General features: G+C 54.9%; 1 protein-coding gene across 6 annotated transcripts in view; it reads left to right on the forward strand.

Moving 5' to 3' along the window:
* The first annotated feature begins 1,777 nt into the window (after positions 1-1,777).
* The window catches only part of TNS1 (tensin 1), a 208,339-nt gene continuing 191,301 nt past the window's right edge, over positions 1,778-18,815 (forward strand). For all 6 annotated transcript variants that reach the window (XM_065930605.1, XM_065930604.1, XM_065930606.1 and 3 more), the window contains exons 1-2: positions 1,778-1,925; positions 13,763-13,877. In XM_065930605.1, the coding sequence (XP_065786677.1) occupies positions 1,893-1,925; positions 13,763-13,877 (148 nt within the window). In that variant the 5' untranslated portion in view covers positions 1,778-1,892. The remainder of the gene's footprint in view (positions 1,926-13,762; positions 13,878-18,815) is intronic.

Below are 18,815 nucleotides of genomic sequence, written 5' to 3' on the forward strand. Positions count from 1 at the left end.
GCCCTGATCTTTTACCTTATCATGTCTTCATCAGAACAAAGACTCTTAACTCAGGCACCCGCCGCAGGAGGGACAGAATGAGACATCTTGCTGTAGTGTCCTCCCCTGACATCTTGGAATCGCCAAGTAATAGAGTCCTCTGTGCAGTGCACAACCTGCACATCCGCACATGGCAGCCCTTTCCCGGGTAAAGTGTGAATGTTTCCCTCTCATTCTGGGTTTCCTAGGTAGATGTCCTGACTGGACTGTGGGCTGGAAGCCAGTACACGGGGCTGGAGAGGTCCACCTGAGGGGAGAGGCTGGTTGTGTAGATGCTACCCTGGGATGGCACCGTGTGTGGTGCGGAAGAGAGTGGTGAGGACGTGTTCTTGGGTGAGTCGGGGAGAGAGGCAGGGGATACATAACCCTTTTTACATGTGGCCCAGGGCATGTACCACACGCTGATGTGTGTACATAAGTCCTCAAGCAAGAGGACTTTCTTGCCAAGTTACTCAATCCAAGAAAATGGTCTCAGAGTGCCTGCTCTGGGTGGGGCCCTGTCCTCGGCATTCTATGTGTTTGTGTGAGTTGGACTGTGGTCCTGGTGTGTGTGTATGTGTGTGTGTGTGTGTGTGTGTGTGTGTGTGTGTCTACAGAAGGGGGTGGGGCTGAGCCCTCCTTCCCTCCCCTGGAAGTCTCCAAAAAAATAGTGCGGGTGATTCACCAGCCCCACCCACCCTCACTTGGTCCAGCTGTGGCCAGAGCTCAAAGAGGAAAGTTTCTGCGGGGGGGACAGTGGAGAGGGGAGTTGAGACAATGAAGGCGCGGGGCAGATTTTGCTGGATTCCCCTGCAGCGAGCCCTGGGAATGCATTTGGAATCTGTACCCCTCGTCTTCCCCCCCCACCCCGGACCCCAAACTCTAGTCCCCGGGGTAAGGTGGTGGGGGACGGAGGGAAGGGCTGGCAGGAGTGAGTAGGGGGGACAGTGTGCGGGAGAAGTAGGCATGTGGAATGGTGGGAGGTGAAAACGGCCCTGGGAGGGGGAGCCGGGGAGGCGGAGGAGGAAGTGGGGAAATGCAAACCAAATGTTGGCCCAGGGCACAGTCAAGAAAAACAGACTCTCGCGGGAACCTGGAGCGGGGCTCCTTTAGGAAGGGCAGGAAGGGCTGGGACAGATGTTTGGAGGAAAGAAAGAAAGAAGGGGGAAAAAAAAAGTAGGAAAAAGTTGGAATAAAATTCACAGCCCCGAGGGCAGGGCCATTCTCCAACCATCTCAGGCCTGGTTTCTCTTGAGTCAAGTGAGGTACAGGCTCAGAACTCACTGAAGGGCCCCAGAGCTAGCTAAGTGTGTGCAAGGGAGTTTGTGTTCCCAGGGCAGGAGGGCATGTGTGTGTCCTTGGAGATGGGATGGGACAGAAGAACCACAGTTCAGGCTGTGCCATCCCTTGTCAGTCTGTCTGTCCCTCCATCGGGGTTCTGGGGGCAGGGATCTGCGGGGAGTCAAGCGGTAGTGCTGGGTCAAACCAGAAGGCAGGAGCAGCTTGGGTAGCTCATAGGTCTTGGGTGTCTGGGACTGGGGGTACAGGGGACGGTTCTGGGGGGGAGGGGCTGTCTCCAGTAGCTGTCCCTCTGCTCCGCCTCCTGCTTACCCCTTGCAAAGCAAAGGCTTCAGACCCTGCAAGCCACCAGAGGAGCTGGGAGGAGGGAGGAGACCGGAGGCTGGGACAAGGGGTGGAGTGGGGGGAGGAGGAGGGAGGGTGAGTTGGAGGCAGGCAGGGCGAGCGATGCTGGCTGAGCCAGAGCCGCGGCTGCTGCGGAGTCAGAGCTCCCTTCTGCCTGCTCTGTGGGGGCTGTGAGCTGGGGGGACCATCCACCGGCCCCAGTGTGGCCCCAGGGACAGCACTCAGCGAAGATGACATGGATCTGTCTGTCCTGCATGCTCTGGGTAGGTGTGGTTGTGTTAGCTAGGAGGTCGAAGCCCCCACCCCGGCCCCTTCAACCTTAGTCTGACGCTGAGAGTCTGGGGTGGGGGGAGTGCTGGCTGTGAAGGAGGGGGCCTTTCTGCCTCTGAGGGACAGAAGGAAGAACCGAATTGAGTAGACTCTCAGCCTTAGTCCTTCCCCATCAATGGGGACCCCTCGTCCCGTCCATCCCCCCACCCTACTGCGCCCCCCCCCGCCCCGCTGAGTCTAGGAGCTGTAGGAGAGGAAGCCATCACAAAGTTGGTTTCTTTTTGGAGCTTCTCCTGTCTCCATTCCCACCCCCACCCTATCCCTCCTCTGCACTGGGGGGAAAATTCGTCACCCCTCAAGTTGCTCAGCCTCAGAGTTTGAGGAAGGTGCCGTGGTAGGGGGCCTGGGGAACAAGGGGTATTAACCTAGAAAATGGAATCTGGAGGAGCCCGGCTAGAGGGAAGTTCTGCTTGGATTCCATCACTTTTATCGCAATTTCAACGTCTAACCATTGCCACCTCTTCCTCCATAGCCCTCCCACCCTTACCAAGAACCACCCCCACTCACTCCCTAGTCCCAAGGAGGAAGACACGGCCTTGTCTTCCCCTTCCTTGGCCCCAGATTCAGGAAGGTGTGTGTCGGGATGAGTGCCTGAAGGGTGGGCAGGCAGGGTCTGGGGCCACGCGGTGAGGGTTAAAAGTCTTGAGGCCTGTCAGAGGGAGAGAGGGGGCTGACGGCTGCAGGAGGGGAGGGGGCGGGGGCGGGAGATCCCTTACTCAGAGGGGCTTGGCTGGGCTGTCAGGCTGGGGGAAGGCATGCAAGGGTCAGGAGGGTGAGGAAGGCTTCCCTGGCCGAGGTTAATGTTGGTCTCTCAGAGAGTGCCGGCTGGTTTAGGGGAGGGCGCTTCAGCCCTGGGTCCAGATGTGGTCTTTCCTGCTCTTTCCCTGTTCCAGCTGGCTCTGGGGAGGGCTCTCCTGGCCTTAGGCAAGCCCAGGCTGAAAGAGAGTGGCGGGACATCAGAACTGGGCAGAGAGGGGAAGTGAGGAGGCCCTGGGATGAGGGCGTCTGGGTGGCGTGTGGGGCTCTCAGTAACAGACTGAAGGTGTCTGGAGCGTCCTGCACAGAGGGGGCTCACCGGGCTGCTGTCCACATCTGTACAATGGAAGCCATGGCCAAGTTCCTCTCTCCAGGCCCTTCCAGCTCCCCGGGCCCAGCTCTGGAAGGCCTGTGGACGGTGCTGAGGATGGAGCCTCAGGGAGGCGGGGAGGGAGGGAGGCCTGTGGCGGGAAGGTTGGTGGTTAAACTTCCGGGGTGATGCTATTGTGGATGGAGACAAGGCCACGTCAGCGGAGAGGCTGTGGGAAAAGCGCCTCGTGGCTGTGAGCCTCAGTTTCCCCAGGGGGTGACATGAGGGGGATGGAGGGGAGGTGCCAAGAGGTGAGCACGAGTGCCTTGTCCAGGTCACTCCTCTGCCTGAGAGCTGGGAGAGGGGACTGGGAACCAAGGGCTGGTGTGAATGCGGTGATTTCTGTAAGGTCCTCCCCCCTCCTTTTCCTGTCCTCTCTCCTGTGAGTCCCCACCGTCCTCTGTGCCTCTCTGGCTTCATGGGACAACCCAGTGGGCGCCTTTCTGTGGTGGTGGAAGAGGCTGGTGGGGTGGACTGGGAAGGAGGATGTCTTCTCTCCATCCTGCCCTGGCCTGGATGCCCATTGCCAGGGTGGGCCCAAGTCCGGGGGGGCAGCGAGGACTGGCCCCGGCGCACTGTCCTGGTCCCATCAAACTTCTTGTCCCCAGTCCTCCCTTGCAGTTGTCCCAGCAACTTTCTTCCTTTTTGCGTGGACCTCTGTGGGGCTGGGGTATAAGTTTGTAGCAGGGAGGGGAGGAGTAGATGGTGCAAATTGAGAGGCACCTGCTGGTGGGAAGTGGGTGGCATTTGTCACCAGGCAGGTCTAGCCTCAGACCAAGAAAGGGGAAAGATAAGGCCGTGTCTTTCGTCATTTATCAGATGGGCAGCCTTGGCTGTCACAGTTCCCTCCTTGAGCCTCAGTTTCCTGATCTGTAAAGTGGGGAGAAGAATATACACCTTGTTCGGCTGGGGTGAGGAGGGAGATGACGTGTGTCAGAAAACCAGGTACCCAGCATATAGTAGCTGCTCAGTATATGCGGGTCCCTCCCCCCACCCCACAAGCCTCTGCTTGGCTCACAGGATGCCCTGCACCCCAGGTCTAAAGTGGGGGGATCTCCCCAGGAATAGCTGCAGACATTTCATCCAATAAGTCCTCTGTCCATGGCACATAGTTTTAACAAGCTGTAGGAATAAAAACCACTTTATTAGCTGAGGCACGTAGCTGTGTATCATGCGTAACTTGATTTTCTCATCAAATGCTCCCATCGTTTGCTATTACATATTCAAGTATGGTTTATTTAGAAAATAATTACATGCCTATTAATTGAGGCTTTTTGGTGTTAGGGCTGCAGGCCCTGGGAGAGGGCTTATTAGGTGGGGCTGAGAGAGCTACAAGGCAGGAGCGGGGGCCAAGTACAGCGCTGGCCCTGTGCTGAGCGAGCCGTGTGGCCTCTGGCTCAGCATTTGACTGTTCATCCTGAGTTTCTCATAGGAACTTGGATGCTGTCCTCTGAGGCTGCTCGCAGCTGCAGACAAAGAAGTGTTCTCTCTTCTGGAGCCCGTGTCCCTCCCAGCGCTAAGCACGCATTTTTGTCAGAGGGTCCTCGTGAGCTCCCGGTTGCCTAGCGTGCAGTTCTGCCCTGTGAACCCGACTCTGATCCCTCTGTCCTGAACTTGCTCTCTTTGGAGCTTCATTGGCCTGTAGGGCTGTGCCCACCGTGGGGCCTCCTGACTGTGGGTTTGGGAGCTAGGCTGGGTGGTGTGACACTCACAGGGTCTGAAAGAAACCAGGCCCCTTTGTAAAATTTTTCAACATGACATTTGAGGCCCAAAGTCAGGGAGCAAATACGGTACTGTTTTTCTGTGGTGCTCAGAGGAAGGATGGCGGGCCAGCCAAGAGTGCGGTGCCTGGGTTTCATCCTGCCTTGTCACTCGGGAGCTCTGTGACCTTAGGCAAGTGGCTTCAAATCTCTGTTTCTCCATTGGTTTCCCCACCTACCTATAGGGTTGTTAGGTTTTAAAGCAGCCGATACATTTTAGAATAGTGTTTCTCCCCCAGTAAGGGCTCAAGAAATGTTAGCTCTCTTTTTACGATGGTGCAGTTCAAGGCCATGCAAGGTTAGAGGCACAACTAGGACCTGGTTCTCCCACCTGCCCATCCAGGGCTTTCCATTCTGGGAATCTCCCGGGAAGGGCAGGTGGGGTGTGAGGACAATGTGAAGGCCCAGAACACACAGGCTTTCTCCTGCAGGCAGCATGCATAGTCGGAGCACAGATTCTGGGTATAAATCCTGGCTCAGCCACTTACTAGCTGTGTGGTCCAGGCTGCCATGTAGCCTCTCTGTGCCTTCCTTGTCTCCATGTCTTTGACTTAACTTATTTCATTTGAACCTTATTGTAATTCTGTGAGGTAGGAAGGGCAAGGATGGCTAGTTCCAGTTTCTGGCCAAGGCAGAGGGGACCCGCAGAGGGCAAGTGGCCTGCCCAAGGGGCCGTGGTGGGTTCAGTGCTTCTGAAAAGTGGAAGGGTATGGGCTGGAGGTTTTGCACCTCTGGTTGAGGGGTCGGTGGCCAGCAGCCCAGAGATGGGAAATGATGTTAGGGAAGCCCTGTGATGCCTTCTAAGCACCACCCACCCATATTCCTTCCACCTATCTCACCACTGATCTTGGAGTGCCGACTTTCTTCAAGAAGCTGGCAGATACTGGACAAATGATTGCAGTAAGATGGATATTATCCAAGAGGGAATCTGTAAGGACATTTAAGGACAGACCTCGCCTAGATTGAGGGAGAAGGAGGGACATATCAGGAAAGAGATGTTCTCCTCTTGGGAGGTGAACTTTAAACTACATCCAAAGATGAAGTTGAAACCGCAGAAATCCAAGTGCAGGAAGTAAGCATAACTGAGGAAGGATAAGATGGGGTAAACTGGCCAGAAGACGGCCTTTGGGCAGAGGAGTCCTGACAATGTAACTGCCAGAGCTTCTCCAGATAATACAGGTGACAGCTGTTGACACACCCTTGGAAGTGGTGGTACTGCCGTGGTTAGGGACTGGGGACCCTGTCTCAGACAGACAGAATCTGAATCTTTGTTCCATCCCGGCTTCCCTGGTGCCCCAGAGCATGCTCCTCAGCCTCACTGTAGGATGTCGTGGTGAGGAATCAGTGAGCGAAGCCGTACCAGGCTCTTGCCATGAGGCCAGCCCATTAATGGGGTTTCGGACCACCCACATCTCTGTGCCTGGTGTCTCAGATGGTAAAGAATCTGTCTGCAATGCAGGAGATCCAGGTTTGATCCCAGGACTGGGAAGATCCCCTGGAAAAAAGGAATGGCAACCCACCCTGGTATTCTTGCCTAGAGAATTCCATGGACAGAGGAGCCTGGAGGGCTACAGACCATGGGGTCGCAAAGAGTCAGACACGACTGAGCAACTAACACTTTTACCTTCGCTGTGCCTTCCCACTCCATGAGGTGATTTTTTCATGTTAGAGCACAAAAAGGGACCTGGGGCTTAATGCTCAAAAATGTTGGGATGTGGTTTATGAAGGAACCATGTGGAGAGAGAGAGAGAGAGAGAGAGAGAGGCAGTCCAATAGTGAGAGATGGGCCACCTCAGGAAGCCCTGTCAGGGGCCGAAGGCCACCAGGCAGAATCCGGGCTCCCCAAGCGTCGGCGTGCTCCTCTGTCACACGAGGAGCTCAGTGATAGCCATTCTCTGTGTCTTTCCTCCCTTGGAGACCCAGGGCTGCGTGGCATAGGAGAGCTCTCTCCTCAGCCGGGTGAGGACCCCCTGAGCCTGTGTTCTGTCCCCCAAGGGCAGGACAGCGGCAGTGGGCGCAATCACTGCAGGGAACCGAGGTCAGGCAGCAACTCCATTCGATCTGCTCCTTCCGACTTGTTTTGGGCTCACATTGTCCGGGACTCGGTGGACACAGAGAAGAAGCACAAGCAGGTGCGTGTGCCTGGCGGGCAAGTCCAGTGCACACCCGGGCGTGACAACACAAGTCAAGGGTCCACGTCTGGTGAGTGCTTACTATGTGTCAGGCGCTGTTCCAGTGGCTCTTCAGGCATTGTCACAATCTACCGATGGTTGCTACGATTAGCCCACTCAACGGATTAGTAAAGTGAGGCAGACAGGGGTTAATTAACTTGCCAGGGGTCACCTTGCTAACAAGTCGGATTGCACAGGGCGCTGTGTCGGGGCGCCAAGCACGTGTGACTGAGGAAAGGAAGGGGTGCTGGGTGGCGCTTAGCCCAAATCGAATCATGAGGAAATGACCAGACACATCCAGATACCGAAGGCCATTCTGCAAAACAGCCGGGGCTCTTCAAAAAAGTCCGCGTCATCAAAGAGAAATCATAAGGTGGAGTCATGTGTCCACATGAAGGAAGAGGAAGGAAACCCAGCAACTAAACGTAATACAAGATCCTGCTTGGATCCTGAGTTCAAAATAAAAACAAAGGCAAAGACCCAGCTCAAATGGGTGCTATTGTGGCCAAAGGGGAAATCAGAATATACTACTGAATGTTAGATAATGCTATTGTTGTGAGGTTGAATTTCCTGAGGGTGGTGATTATATTGGGTTGAGGTAGGGGACAGAGATAGAGTGTGGACAGAAGTGGCAGAATGCTCACAAGCGGTGAATCGGGGCCAAGGGCATATGCATATCCAACTTTTCCAGAGCTTTTAAACTTTCTACAATGAAAAAAGAAAAGTACGATGGAGAGATGGAGTTTTGAAGGGGATGGTGGGGACGTTATTTGGGAAGATTTCCCTTCGGGGATGAGATTTGAATGAGGCCTTCAAGGATGCCTAGAAGCCTGACATATTGAGAGGCAGGTAGGACATTCTGGGAAGAGGGAACAGCAGAACCAGGGCTCAGATTTGGGCCCAGGACAGGGAGTTGGGGAATGGGGCCTGGGGATTGAGATGGTTGGGTGGGCAGGGTATGGACCAAGGCTGCTCCCTGCTGCTTGGAGGGAGTGCACATTTTACCGTGGATGCTCAGGAAGGCATGGGAACCTTTCGGAGCAAGTGGGGATGACCCCAGAGAGCTGTGTACCTTAGAGGCTGTGCAGGGAGGAGGGAGACCAGGAGGCTGTTGCCACAGTCCCAGGCAAAAGTGACAGGGCCTCTAATAGGGCAAAGGCAATGGAATGAAAAAGCACAGGAGGGCCAAGAGAATATTTAGGAAGCAATATTTACAGAGTCTGGCAACTGGTTGGATTGGAGGGTGGAGGGCTGGGAGGCAGTGAGAGTGACTCAGAGTTTTCCACCCGGGGTGACCAAGAACACGATCAGCCCATTAGCTGGCTAGGGACTGGGGGGTGATGGTGATGGTGAAGAGGAACTTTGGTGGGGTGCTTGCATGTGCGGTGCTGGGGCGGGGGAGTGTCCCAGACTCCAGCCTGCAGCTCCACTGGGAGTCCCAGTCTTCCTCATAGAAATAAGCGCTGATGCCAATCAGGTCCTGGTGTCCCAACCCATGGTGATGAGACATGGAGGGGTGGATGGCTGGGAGAGGACCGTGTGACCCTCCAGGTCTGTCCGGGGCCTGCTTTATAGTGATTTTCTTTCCCAAGGCTCACTGGCTTGCTGACTTCTGTCCTCTGGCCTCTTCGTCCATGGTTCCTAGTGTGGGACCCAGGGAACCCAGTGGGGCAGGGCTGGGGATGTTTTCTTGGGGAGGGGGCAGGAGCTCATGAGCTGAGGACCTCTAGGGTTATCAGTCCCCTTTCATCACCACCCCCACTCCATTGCACTCTGCCCCACGGGGCAGGGAGGAGCCAGTAAACAGCCATTCCCACCCCAAGGCCAAGAACTCCCGCCAAGGCTGCCCAAGCCAGATGTGCCACACCCCTCTGGCAGGCAGCTTGGCTGAACAGAGTGGGGGGAGTGAGGCAGGGAGAGATCCCCCAGAGGGCCAGGAAAGCCCTCTAATACTGGCTGGGCTTGTCGCAGGGCTAGGGCTCTGGGCTTGGAGTGTGGGGAAGAATGACTTCAGCTAGGACCCTTTCCCTTTTCTGAGTTCTGGCTCTCGAGGGAGGTGGGCTGGGGACCAGGCAGCTCCTGCAGTGGCTGGGCCTCTTCTGCCCTGAATTTTCCCTAGGTCCGCTAGGAGCTAATCCGTCAAGGGAGGGGCCGGCGTGCTTTGTGAGGCTGTCTGCCACTTGTCAGGGAAAATGATGCTCATTGTCATAACAAGCCACTACCCTTGAGCTTGGTGCTTTATGGGCTCCGTGCTCATCCTCTGCCTGTACCTGCAGAGTAACCGTGGGCGGGGCAGGGGAGGTGCTAGACCCTCATTTATCTTCTTCCTCTGGATTTTGATGTATGATTGTTTGGAAGTCCTTTTTCTCCTGTCTAATCATGAGTTCTGGCACCTTCTACCCACTGGGGTTTTGTTTTGCCTTTAGAAACTTCACAGCCATGACAGCTCCTTCAGATATTTGAAGATATTCCACCCTACACTTCCTCCTCCATCATCCCGGGAAACTTTCAGACCTCTGTGGATGACTCAACAAGATTACCAGACATCCCAGTGTATATAGCCAGGGATGCTGGCAGAGTCAAGGTCATGACCTGGGGTCACTTTCCTGGGCATGACCCAGCTGGTCTCCTCACTCCAACTGGGATTGCCCAGCCCCTCACGGAGGGGTGAGCTCTCTCTGTAACCATCAGCAAGGCCCACCCCCTAGATCCCACAGTCCCTTCCTCTCAAACTGGCCCATTGTTTCCCTTACACTGTGTACAGGCAGGCTGTCTTGTGCGAACCCCTCACTTCCATCTGGGGACTGTGAGGCCCGGAGAAGGCCACTGATGGTCCCAAGACTGCCAGTTTGGAAAGCCGGTCTCTAGACTCCCATCCCAGAGATCCTTCAGTCAGAGAACCAGGATGCGCTGGGTATAGGGGACAGGAGTGTGATGGACCATCACCCAGGGCAGCTCAAAGAGGCCGTGAGTGAGGCCAGAGAGCATGTTCTCTGAACCCCATTTCTGTTCTCCAAGCCCACGGGGGAGGAGATTTTGTAAACCAGACTTCATGGAGTTGTCCAAGCAGAACAAGCAAGCCCAGGACCCAGGCGGAGAAGCCTGGGTGTTTGCTGGTCAGCCTGGAAGGCCAGCCTGCTCCTCATCTGTTTACTGGGCAGATTCCACTGCCCTGACTTTGCTTTAGTGAGGAGGCTTCTTTCCCTGGGCTTTAGGGGAAGGGCTAGATTTGGGGTCATAGGCAGATAAGGCTGGGGGATAAGCTGGTATGGGGAGCTTTGCTGACTTGGTGGGGTGGGAGAGGCAGGCTTCTGGGGGCAGAGTAAGCTTGAGATGATTGGGCTTTAGGGCTTCCTGCAGGCCCCTTCAGACATGCCTTAAATTGAACCCCAAATCCCTTCCCTGCTTCTTCCCCCATCTAAGCCTTGGCTGCTGCAGTTGACAACGGACAGGGCCCCTCCCTGGAAGGTCAGTGACAGAGATCATTTGGAAGGCTGCCAGCAGGGGCTGAGATGGGAACACGGGAGATGAGACCTCAGGATAGGAGAGGACTCATCTGCCCTTCCTGGTGTGGGATAGTGGGTACTGGGTCAAGTGCAGAGCCGGGCAGTGGCCTGCCCCCACTCTCAGTCTACCCCCTCACACCCTACCTCAGCTGAAGCTCCCAGAACAAAATGTCTGGAGTATCAGAACCTGGGTCCTGCTGCCTGGTCCAGCCAATAGGGGGCGCGGCTGGGCTCCTGCACCTGCTGGCTCCACTACCCTCTGCTCGCTCTGTCTCGGCTTTGGGCTTTATCTCGGCTCCCTTCTGCCTCCCCACCATCTTAACGTATAGTCTGTCCGTCTTTTTGAATTTTGAGACAATCTAAAACTTCAGAAAAGTGTCAAATACAGTGCAGAGAACCTTTCCTCCCGCTCCTGAACTATTTGAGAGTAGCTGACCCATTGCCATACCCTCTCTGAATATGGCCCTATTTTCCTACAAGGACTTCTCCTACCTAACCCAGCACAGCCATCCAAGTCAGAAAATTGACACTGCTGAGTGACTACCTTCGCATCCTCAGGCTCCACTGAAGTCGGCCCGTTGTCCTCATGATGTCCTTTAGGGGCGTGGAAAGAATCCAGTTCAGAGTCAGTGGTGGCATTTGCTTGTCAGGTCTCTTTAGTCTGCTTCAGTCTGGAAGTCTCCTCAGCCTTTGCTTGACTTTCATGACCTTGTCACTTTGGGAGATTCTAAGCCACTTCATTGGTAGCCTGTCCCTCCGTTGGGGTTGGTCCGATGCTTCCTCCTGATTAGATTCAGCTTGTGTGTCTTTGGCAGGAGTATCGCAGAAATGATGTTCTGTTCTCACTCCATCCCCTCCCTAGTGCACGATCTCCACTCATCCCGTTACCGGTGACGTTAGCTTTGATCACTTGATTAAAGTGGAGCCTGCCAGGCAGAGTTACCCTTTTTCCCCCTTTGTAATTTATAAGCATGATGTGGGGAGGTGCTCTGAGCCTCGTAAATGCTCTGTTCCTCACCAGACTTTCAGTGTTTTCACTTATTGCACGTATCAGTATGGACTGTCATTGCTGTCAGCATGTATTTTGATGTATCATTACTATCATGATGTATTCTGATGCTCACGTCTTCCCAGATCTGAGGAGCCCCTTGAAGCTGGCTCCTGTGTCCTTTTTGTCTGTCTGTTCCCCCTGGAGTCTCTGGTTCCCTTTATAGTCTGTCTGTGTTTCCATCTCATCTCTCTCACTGTCTATGTGCTTGCTTGTCTCTGTCTTTGTTTCTGCCTTTATCTTGATCCTCTTTTTTCCCTTCTCTGTCTGACTGTTGCTTTTCTCTCTCTCTGCCTCTGTTTGTAATTTTCTCTTTTGTGTGTCTCTCTCTCCCTCTGCCTCTGTCTTTCTGCCTCTTTCCCTGCTGGCTTTCTGTCTCTCCTTTCGTCTGTTTTTCTCTGTGTCTCTCGTGGCTCCATCTCCTTTACCCAGGACTCAGCACTACAGGGCTTTCAGCTGCGAGCCCTGAGCATGATGGTTTGTATTCCAACCTATAGGCATTGCACGCATTTATGTATGTCTATTTGCTATCAAAACTTTCTGGGACACTGCCAGCTGTCCCCTGAACACCTAGAGCTGGGAGGCTCAGAATGGGGTGCTAGGAAAGGGGCTTGGAGAAAAAGAACCTTCTCTCTGGAACTGTGGCGTGTACAGTCGCATCTGTGTGTGCCCATGTGTGTGCTGGGGGCTTTGGAAAGCTCTGGGCCTGGGGAGCCAGTGGGGCAGCATCAGAGTGTGTGCTCTGCTGGCCCCTGCTGCCGGAGCTGGGGACTGAATCCAGTCAGTCACCGGGGGAGGTGCCTGGGAGAGGAATGGGCGTCTGTACTCAGGGCGTGACTTCCCGGGGGTGTCCTCGGAACAGCCTGTGCCTGGGCTGGGGGCTGCGGGTGGGAGGAGGGAGGGGTTCTTAAGCAGCATGCATGACTTTGTGACTTAGAGTGTGTTGACATCTGTGGTCACAAGGGGGTGTGGAGCCCAACCTCACTGTCTGGAGGAGGCAACTGAGGCCCCGGTTAGTGGTAGGCTGGCGGCTGGCCCAGAGCTCACCGAAAACCAGACACAGAGAAGGCTTGGACTTGCCAGCCCGTCTCCCATCCCACATGTGTGGTGTTGTCATTTAAAAAAGGATATTTAGGGACTTCTCTGGTGGTCCAGGGGTTAAGACTCCACGCGTCCAGTGCAGGGGGTGGAGGTTCAGTCCCTAGTCAGGGAACTAAGATCCTACATGCTGCTTGCAGCTAAAAAAAAAATTAAAAAAAAGATATTTAACCTATTGATATTTTCATAATAAAGAAGAGGAAATAGAAATAAAGATGGGAGGGGGGATTGGGATGGGGAATACATGTAACTCCATGGCTGATTCATGTCAATGTATGACAAAACCCACTACAATATTGAAAAGTAATTAGCCTCCAACGAATAAAAATAAATGAAAAAAGAAAAAGAAATAAAGGTGGAAGACACCTTCTGGGCTGAGGCAGGGAGTAATAATGAGGATTCGAGAGAGAGCGGAGGGGCATGGCACTCACGGGGTGGAACGTTGAGGGCCATCAGCAGTGGGATGGATGAACAAGTTAGCTGCATGCACTCGTGGAGTACCATGCAGCGGTGAAAAGGAGGGAGCTGCCGTTCTACGTGACCGCAGGGATGAATCTCACAGATTCTTGCTGAGCCAAGGAAGCAGACAGAGGAGTGTATACTGTGTCATTCCATTCATACGAAGTTTAAAAACCTGGCAGAATGGATTTTGGTGACAGAAATCAATAGTCTTTACCTTGGGGTGATAGTGACTGAGATGGTCACGAGGGAGCCTCCAGGGGTGTGAATCCAGGGGGCACACGTGTCAAATTGTACTGAGCAATACAGTTAAAATCCGTGCACTTGGCTAATACAGAAAAAGTGAGTAAGAAACCATAGAGGAGCCTGTGCTGCCTGGATGCTGGGGTTTTGGGTTGTCTGAGCCCCACTGCCGTCTGGGAGTCTGGGTCACACCCATAGCTTTCTCTTTCCATGGGCGTCTCCTTCCAGAAATGGGCTCAGGCCCTTCACCGCTGAAGGGCTCTCACTTCTCCTTCCCCCAGTGCTGGCCTGCTTCTCCCTCGGTCTCCTGGCTCTTTCCCCAGGAGCCCAGCTTGACTTCTGTGCCTCTCCTCCCACAGCCAGAGGACCTGGAGGCCCCCAAGACTCACCACTTCAAGGTGAAGACCTTCAAGAAGGTGAAGCCCTGTGGAATCTGCCGACAGGTCATCACCCGGGAGGGCTGCACCTGCAAAGGTGGGTGACTGGTGGGGCCGTGGGGAAGAGGGAGCGTGTCTTCGCGGAAATGAGAGGCTTGGGGTCCTGGCGGGGCTGGGATGTCCTTGGGGTTCCAAGTGGGTGCCTGGTTCTCATCTGGGAGGAGAGGCTGAGCACACGGATGGCGAGCGTGTAAGTGTGTGTGAATGGCACTTAGGTGATGGATGGCATGGAAATAGCATGTAGTTTGTGTGTGGATGACATGAAGTGTGTGGGTGGCCTACAGATGGCATGTGAATGGCATGGGGAAAGCGTTTGGATAGTATGTGGTGGCAGGTGGATGGTGTGTGGTTGGTGTGTGGCTGGCATGTGGGGGGTGTGTGAAGGGGTGTGGTTGGCTTATGGATGTCATGTGGTTGGTGTGTGGCTGGTGTGTGCAGGGCGTGTGGAAGGTGTTTGGGGGCGTGTGCCTGGCACTGGGAGTACTGCAAAGATGCCAAGCCACGGTCCTTCCCTTGTGGCAACTGAGGGGAGAGTCTAAGAGGCCCCCGGTTGGCCTCGGCAGAGGGCCTGCTGGCTGGCAGGCTTTTGCAGTCGGTGCTTTCACGTGTTCCTGGAACGGCCCGGGCTCGGCTGTCACCGCCGCCAGAGGAGTCCGTGTCTTGCCTCAGATCACACGGTGAAATCAGCAGGGGGCCCCGTGCCCAGTCTCGGCGACTGACACCACCACCCACATCCTTGCCACCGGCTGCCTCCCTCTGTCGTCTCCCATCAGTCGCCATCACACCCCCCGCCCGCCATACAGCTTGAGTCCCTGAGCTGCTCATCTCAGGTGACTTCTCTCACCTGGGCGACTGGAAGCCCCTCTGCCTCTCGCATCCCGACCCACCCTCTCAGCCCACCTCCGTGCCAGCTTCCCTGGGACTTGGTGTCAGTTCCCTGGGTCTTGCCTCTGGAGCCCCCATGCCCTCAAGACAAAGCGCGCTCCTTCCTGCAGCCGTGCAGTCTGGCGGACTCGCCCCTTGCCAGCTCTCTGACCCACGTCTCCCCTGCCTCCCAAGTCCACAGTGAAACCAGCTGCACCCCTCGCACTTCCCGAGTATACCAAGTATGTCAAACATGCCAAAGCGCCAGGCTCTTTCTTTCCTGGAGCCTTTACTCACGCGCTTCTTTCTACCTGGGCTCTCCCCCTCCCTCCCCTCCATGCCCGTGTCCCAGAGGGGCTGGGAAGATGGGTGTCAGACCCTAGTGAACAGTGATGAAAACAATAGTGAGGCACACAGACAGGTGATCTCATGCAGGGCTCATGGCATCTGGGAGGTGCTGGTGTCCTCTCTGTTCTACAGCCGAAGAAACTGAGGCTCCAAGGAGTCAAGTCTCTTGCCCAGACATGCAGCTGGCTGGGTCGGAGTGGTATTTCCAGCGTGTGTGCTCTCTGGGCAAGGAGGGCTTCTTAGATGAGGAGTTGCTGCTGGTGTTGAAGTCGGAGTGGGTGGATGGAAGTGTGTGTGTGTGTGCATGCATTTGGGGGTCATTCCAGGCAAGCCTGTTACAGGCCAAGGGCAGAGTTTTATGATCCTTGACTGCAGGATTGGGACACCTAGATTGAGTTTAGGGGACCGGCAGGAATGTGTGTAATACCAATATTAGCCACATGGTGGCACCCTCCTCCCAAGTGGTCTGACTGAGATGTGTTCAGTTAGTTGCTCAGTGGTGTCTGACTCTTTGCAACCCCATGGACTACAGCCCACCACGCTCCTCTGTCCATGTGATTCTCCAGGCAAGAATACTGGAGTGGATTGCCATGCCCTCCTCCAGGGGATCTTCCCAATCCAGGGACTGAAGCCAGGTCTCCTGCGTTGCAGTTGGATTCTTTACCTTCTGAGGATGGATGGTGCTTAAGGGGCAGAGCTGGGAGAAGTCCACCACCAACTCCCGGAGCTTACTCAAACTCATGTCCATCGAGTCGGTGATGCCATCCAACCGTCTCACCCTCTGTCATCTTCTTCTCCCATCTTCGATGCTGGGAAAGATTGAAGGCGGGAGGAGAAGGGGAGGATGCGATGGTTGGCTGGCATCACCAACTCAATGGACATGAGTTTGAGTAAGCTCCGGGAGTTGGTGATGGACAGGGAAGCCTGGGTGCTGCAGTCCATGGGGTCGCAGAGTTGGACATGAACTGAATTGAACTGGGAGAAGCCAAGGAGGTATTGCCTAAGGTGGGGTCTTGCATGTTGCTTGCATCATAGCCCCCACCTCATCCTGTTTGTTGAACCTGCTCCTGTTAACTGCTGGCCAATCCCCAGTTCCTTCCTTCCTTTCCCAGTGCTTCTTCCCTTCACCCCAGTGATGCCCAATACTGCTCTGATAGGAGGCGACACAGGGCTGGGAGTAGAAGGAAGTCCCGACACACTCACCGGGGGACCTTGGGCACTCTGGCCGCACATTCTGTGATGGTCTGTGGTCTTAGGTTCCCAGGATGACCTGGCTAGAGGGCCTGGGTGGAGGAGGGGCTGTGACCCCACGTGAATGGAAGGCTCCCACGGTGTGCAAAGATGTCCCGGGTCTCCTCTGGTTTGGAGCCTGGCCCTGCCAGTGTGAACCAGACTGGAGGGCAGGTGGCCAAGAGGGCTGCCAGGCTGGTCTGGCAGCTCTGGGTGAATGAGTGGCGAGAAGGAAGAAGCCGGGGCCACTCTCCAGAGGCACCAGCAGGTGTCAGAACTGGGCCACGGAAGGCCCAGGGGCCTCCAGCCCTGCAAGGGAAGACAGAAGACTCCTCGCTCTTCAGGTCATGTGTGCACCCCAGGGAGACAGGTGAGGTCACTAGGTCTGGGGGCAGGGTTGGGGCCACTGGGCTTAATGGGGGGAGATGCAGAAGTGGATCGACTCTCTGTGGTTTGGAACCAGGAGGTCATGGTGGCACGAGACCCACTTATCCTTCCCTCTCTCCCTCCCTCCACCCACCCCACCCCCTCGGTCCCATTCATCCATCCACCCACCCGTCCATTCAGGGTCACCAGAAATGGTTGCACAGATAGTTTGCTGGCTGAGGGGTCAATTTGCCAGGGCCAAACCAAAGGATTTGTTGTGCTCTCTAGCTCATGGCAAATAGATGGAGAAACAGTGGAAACAGGGGCAGACTTTATTTTGGGGGGCTCCAAAATTATTGTAGATGGTGACTCCAGCCATGAAAATAAATAAATAGAAATAAAAAGATGCTTACTCCTTGGAAGAAAAGTTATGACCAACCTAGACAGCATATTAAAAAGAAGAGACGTTACTTTGCCAACAAAGGTCCGTCTAGTCTAGGCTATGGTTTTTCCAGTAGTCATGTATGGATGTGAGAGTTGGACTATAAAGAAAGTTGAGCCCCGAAGAATTGATGCTTTTGAACTGTGGTGTTGGAGAAGACTCTTGAGAGTCCCTGGGACTGCAAGGAGATCTAAGCAGTCCATCCTAAAGGAGATCAGTCCTGGATGTTCACTGGAAGGACTGATGTTGAAGCTGAAACTCCAATACTTTGGCCACCTGATGTGAAGAGCTGACTCATTTGAAAAGGCCCTGATGCTGGGAAAGATTGAAGGCAGGAGGAGAAGGGGACAACAGAGGAGGAGATGGTTGGATGGCTTCACTGACTTAATGGACATGAGTTTGAGTGAACTCTGGGAGTTGGTGATAGACAGGGAGGCCTGGCGTGCTGCGGTTCATAGGGTTGCAAAGAGTTGGACATGCCTGAGCGAATGAACTGAACTGAACTAGCTCCTCTTCCAGTCTTCAATCTCGGACTGCAACATGGTGACTCTCTGGATTAGTGGCTGGGGGTTCAGGGTTGAGTGTCAAGGCCCTGGATGCAGAGTCTCCATGGGGCTTGCAGTGTTGAGGGAGCTTTTGCTGCAGGCAGGGGCAGTGAGAACACCAGCCCGGACCTAGAGAGATGGGGGCACTGAGTCCTGCCTCCCACTGGCCGTCCTGCCCCATAGCTCCCTGCCTTGCACTGTTGAACAGACTATGGCTGAAGGGGGCAGGGTGGGAGACAGGGTCGGAAAGACAGTCAGGGAACCCGGGCTCTAGTTCTGGTTCTGAGAGGCTCCAAGGTTAACGAGGCAGACAGAGAACGGAGGTGGGTGGACAGGTGAGTGCCAACGTGGCAGATATATGGGCAAAGAGGTTGCCGTGAGTCCGTGGCCGGTCTTCTGATGCACTGAGTGTTTCCTCCCAGGTATCAAAGGGTTAAAAATAAACCCAGCCCTCTCTCTGAGTGGTGATTGTGAGGAGCACTGAGATTCTTTGTGTGACTCAAAGTGAGCCTTGGTGTCAGGACTAAGGCTCCCCATGGGGAGACGGAGGTGGATGAGACAGTGGGAGAAGAGCCCTCTGGGGCCTTTGTCAGTGGCCTAGCCTTGACTTCTGGGGCTGGCCATGCACAGGCCAGGTGAGCTCAGATAAATCTCTTGCCCTGTCGGGCATCAGTTTCCTCATCTGTAGAAAAAGGGTTGGACCAAGAATATCCACGGAGGCCCAGACCGTGGGAAGCCCTAGAGAATTCCCTTGTTGGCATCTGCAAAGTCTAGAAAACTCTCCAAATGCAGGCTGCCCCCCCACCACCTGCCTGCAGGCGTGCACCCATCTGACAGTCATGAACTGGGCCCCTCTGGGCTGAATGCCCTGCTGGAGCCAAAACCCAGCTCCTACCCTGGGAAGGCAGACTTGCTATTGGACAATTCCGGAGCCCAGTGTGTGTGAAAGGCTGCCTCTGACTCAGCAGATTTTCCTATCAGTCTTTAGTAGGGAATCCACATGTTGTCTGGATCTTGAAGGATGTGTAGGAGTTCCTCAGTCCAAACTGAGGGCTTCCCACAGGCCCCTGGGAGGCAGTGCTCTAGGGAGTCTAGGGTCTGCACCAAGGGCCCCAGGCTCCTGCCAGGTTGACATCCAAGGGAAGAGACCAGAATGGCACCTCAAGAGCCCGAGACTGCC

Source organism: Muntiacus reevesi, chromosome 3 (assembly GCF_963930625.1).
Source record: "Muntiacus reevesi chromosome 3, mMunRee1.1, whole genome shotgun sequence".
Taxonomy (NCBI): domain Eukaryota; kingdom Metazoa; phylum Chordata; class Mammalia; order Artiodactyla; family Cervidae; genus Muntiacus; species Muntiacus reevesi.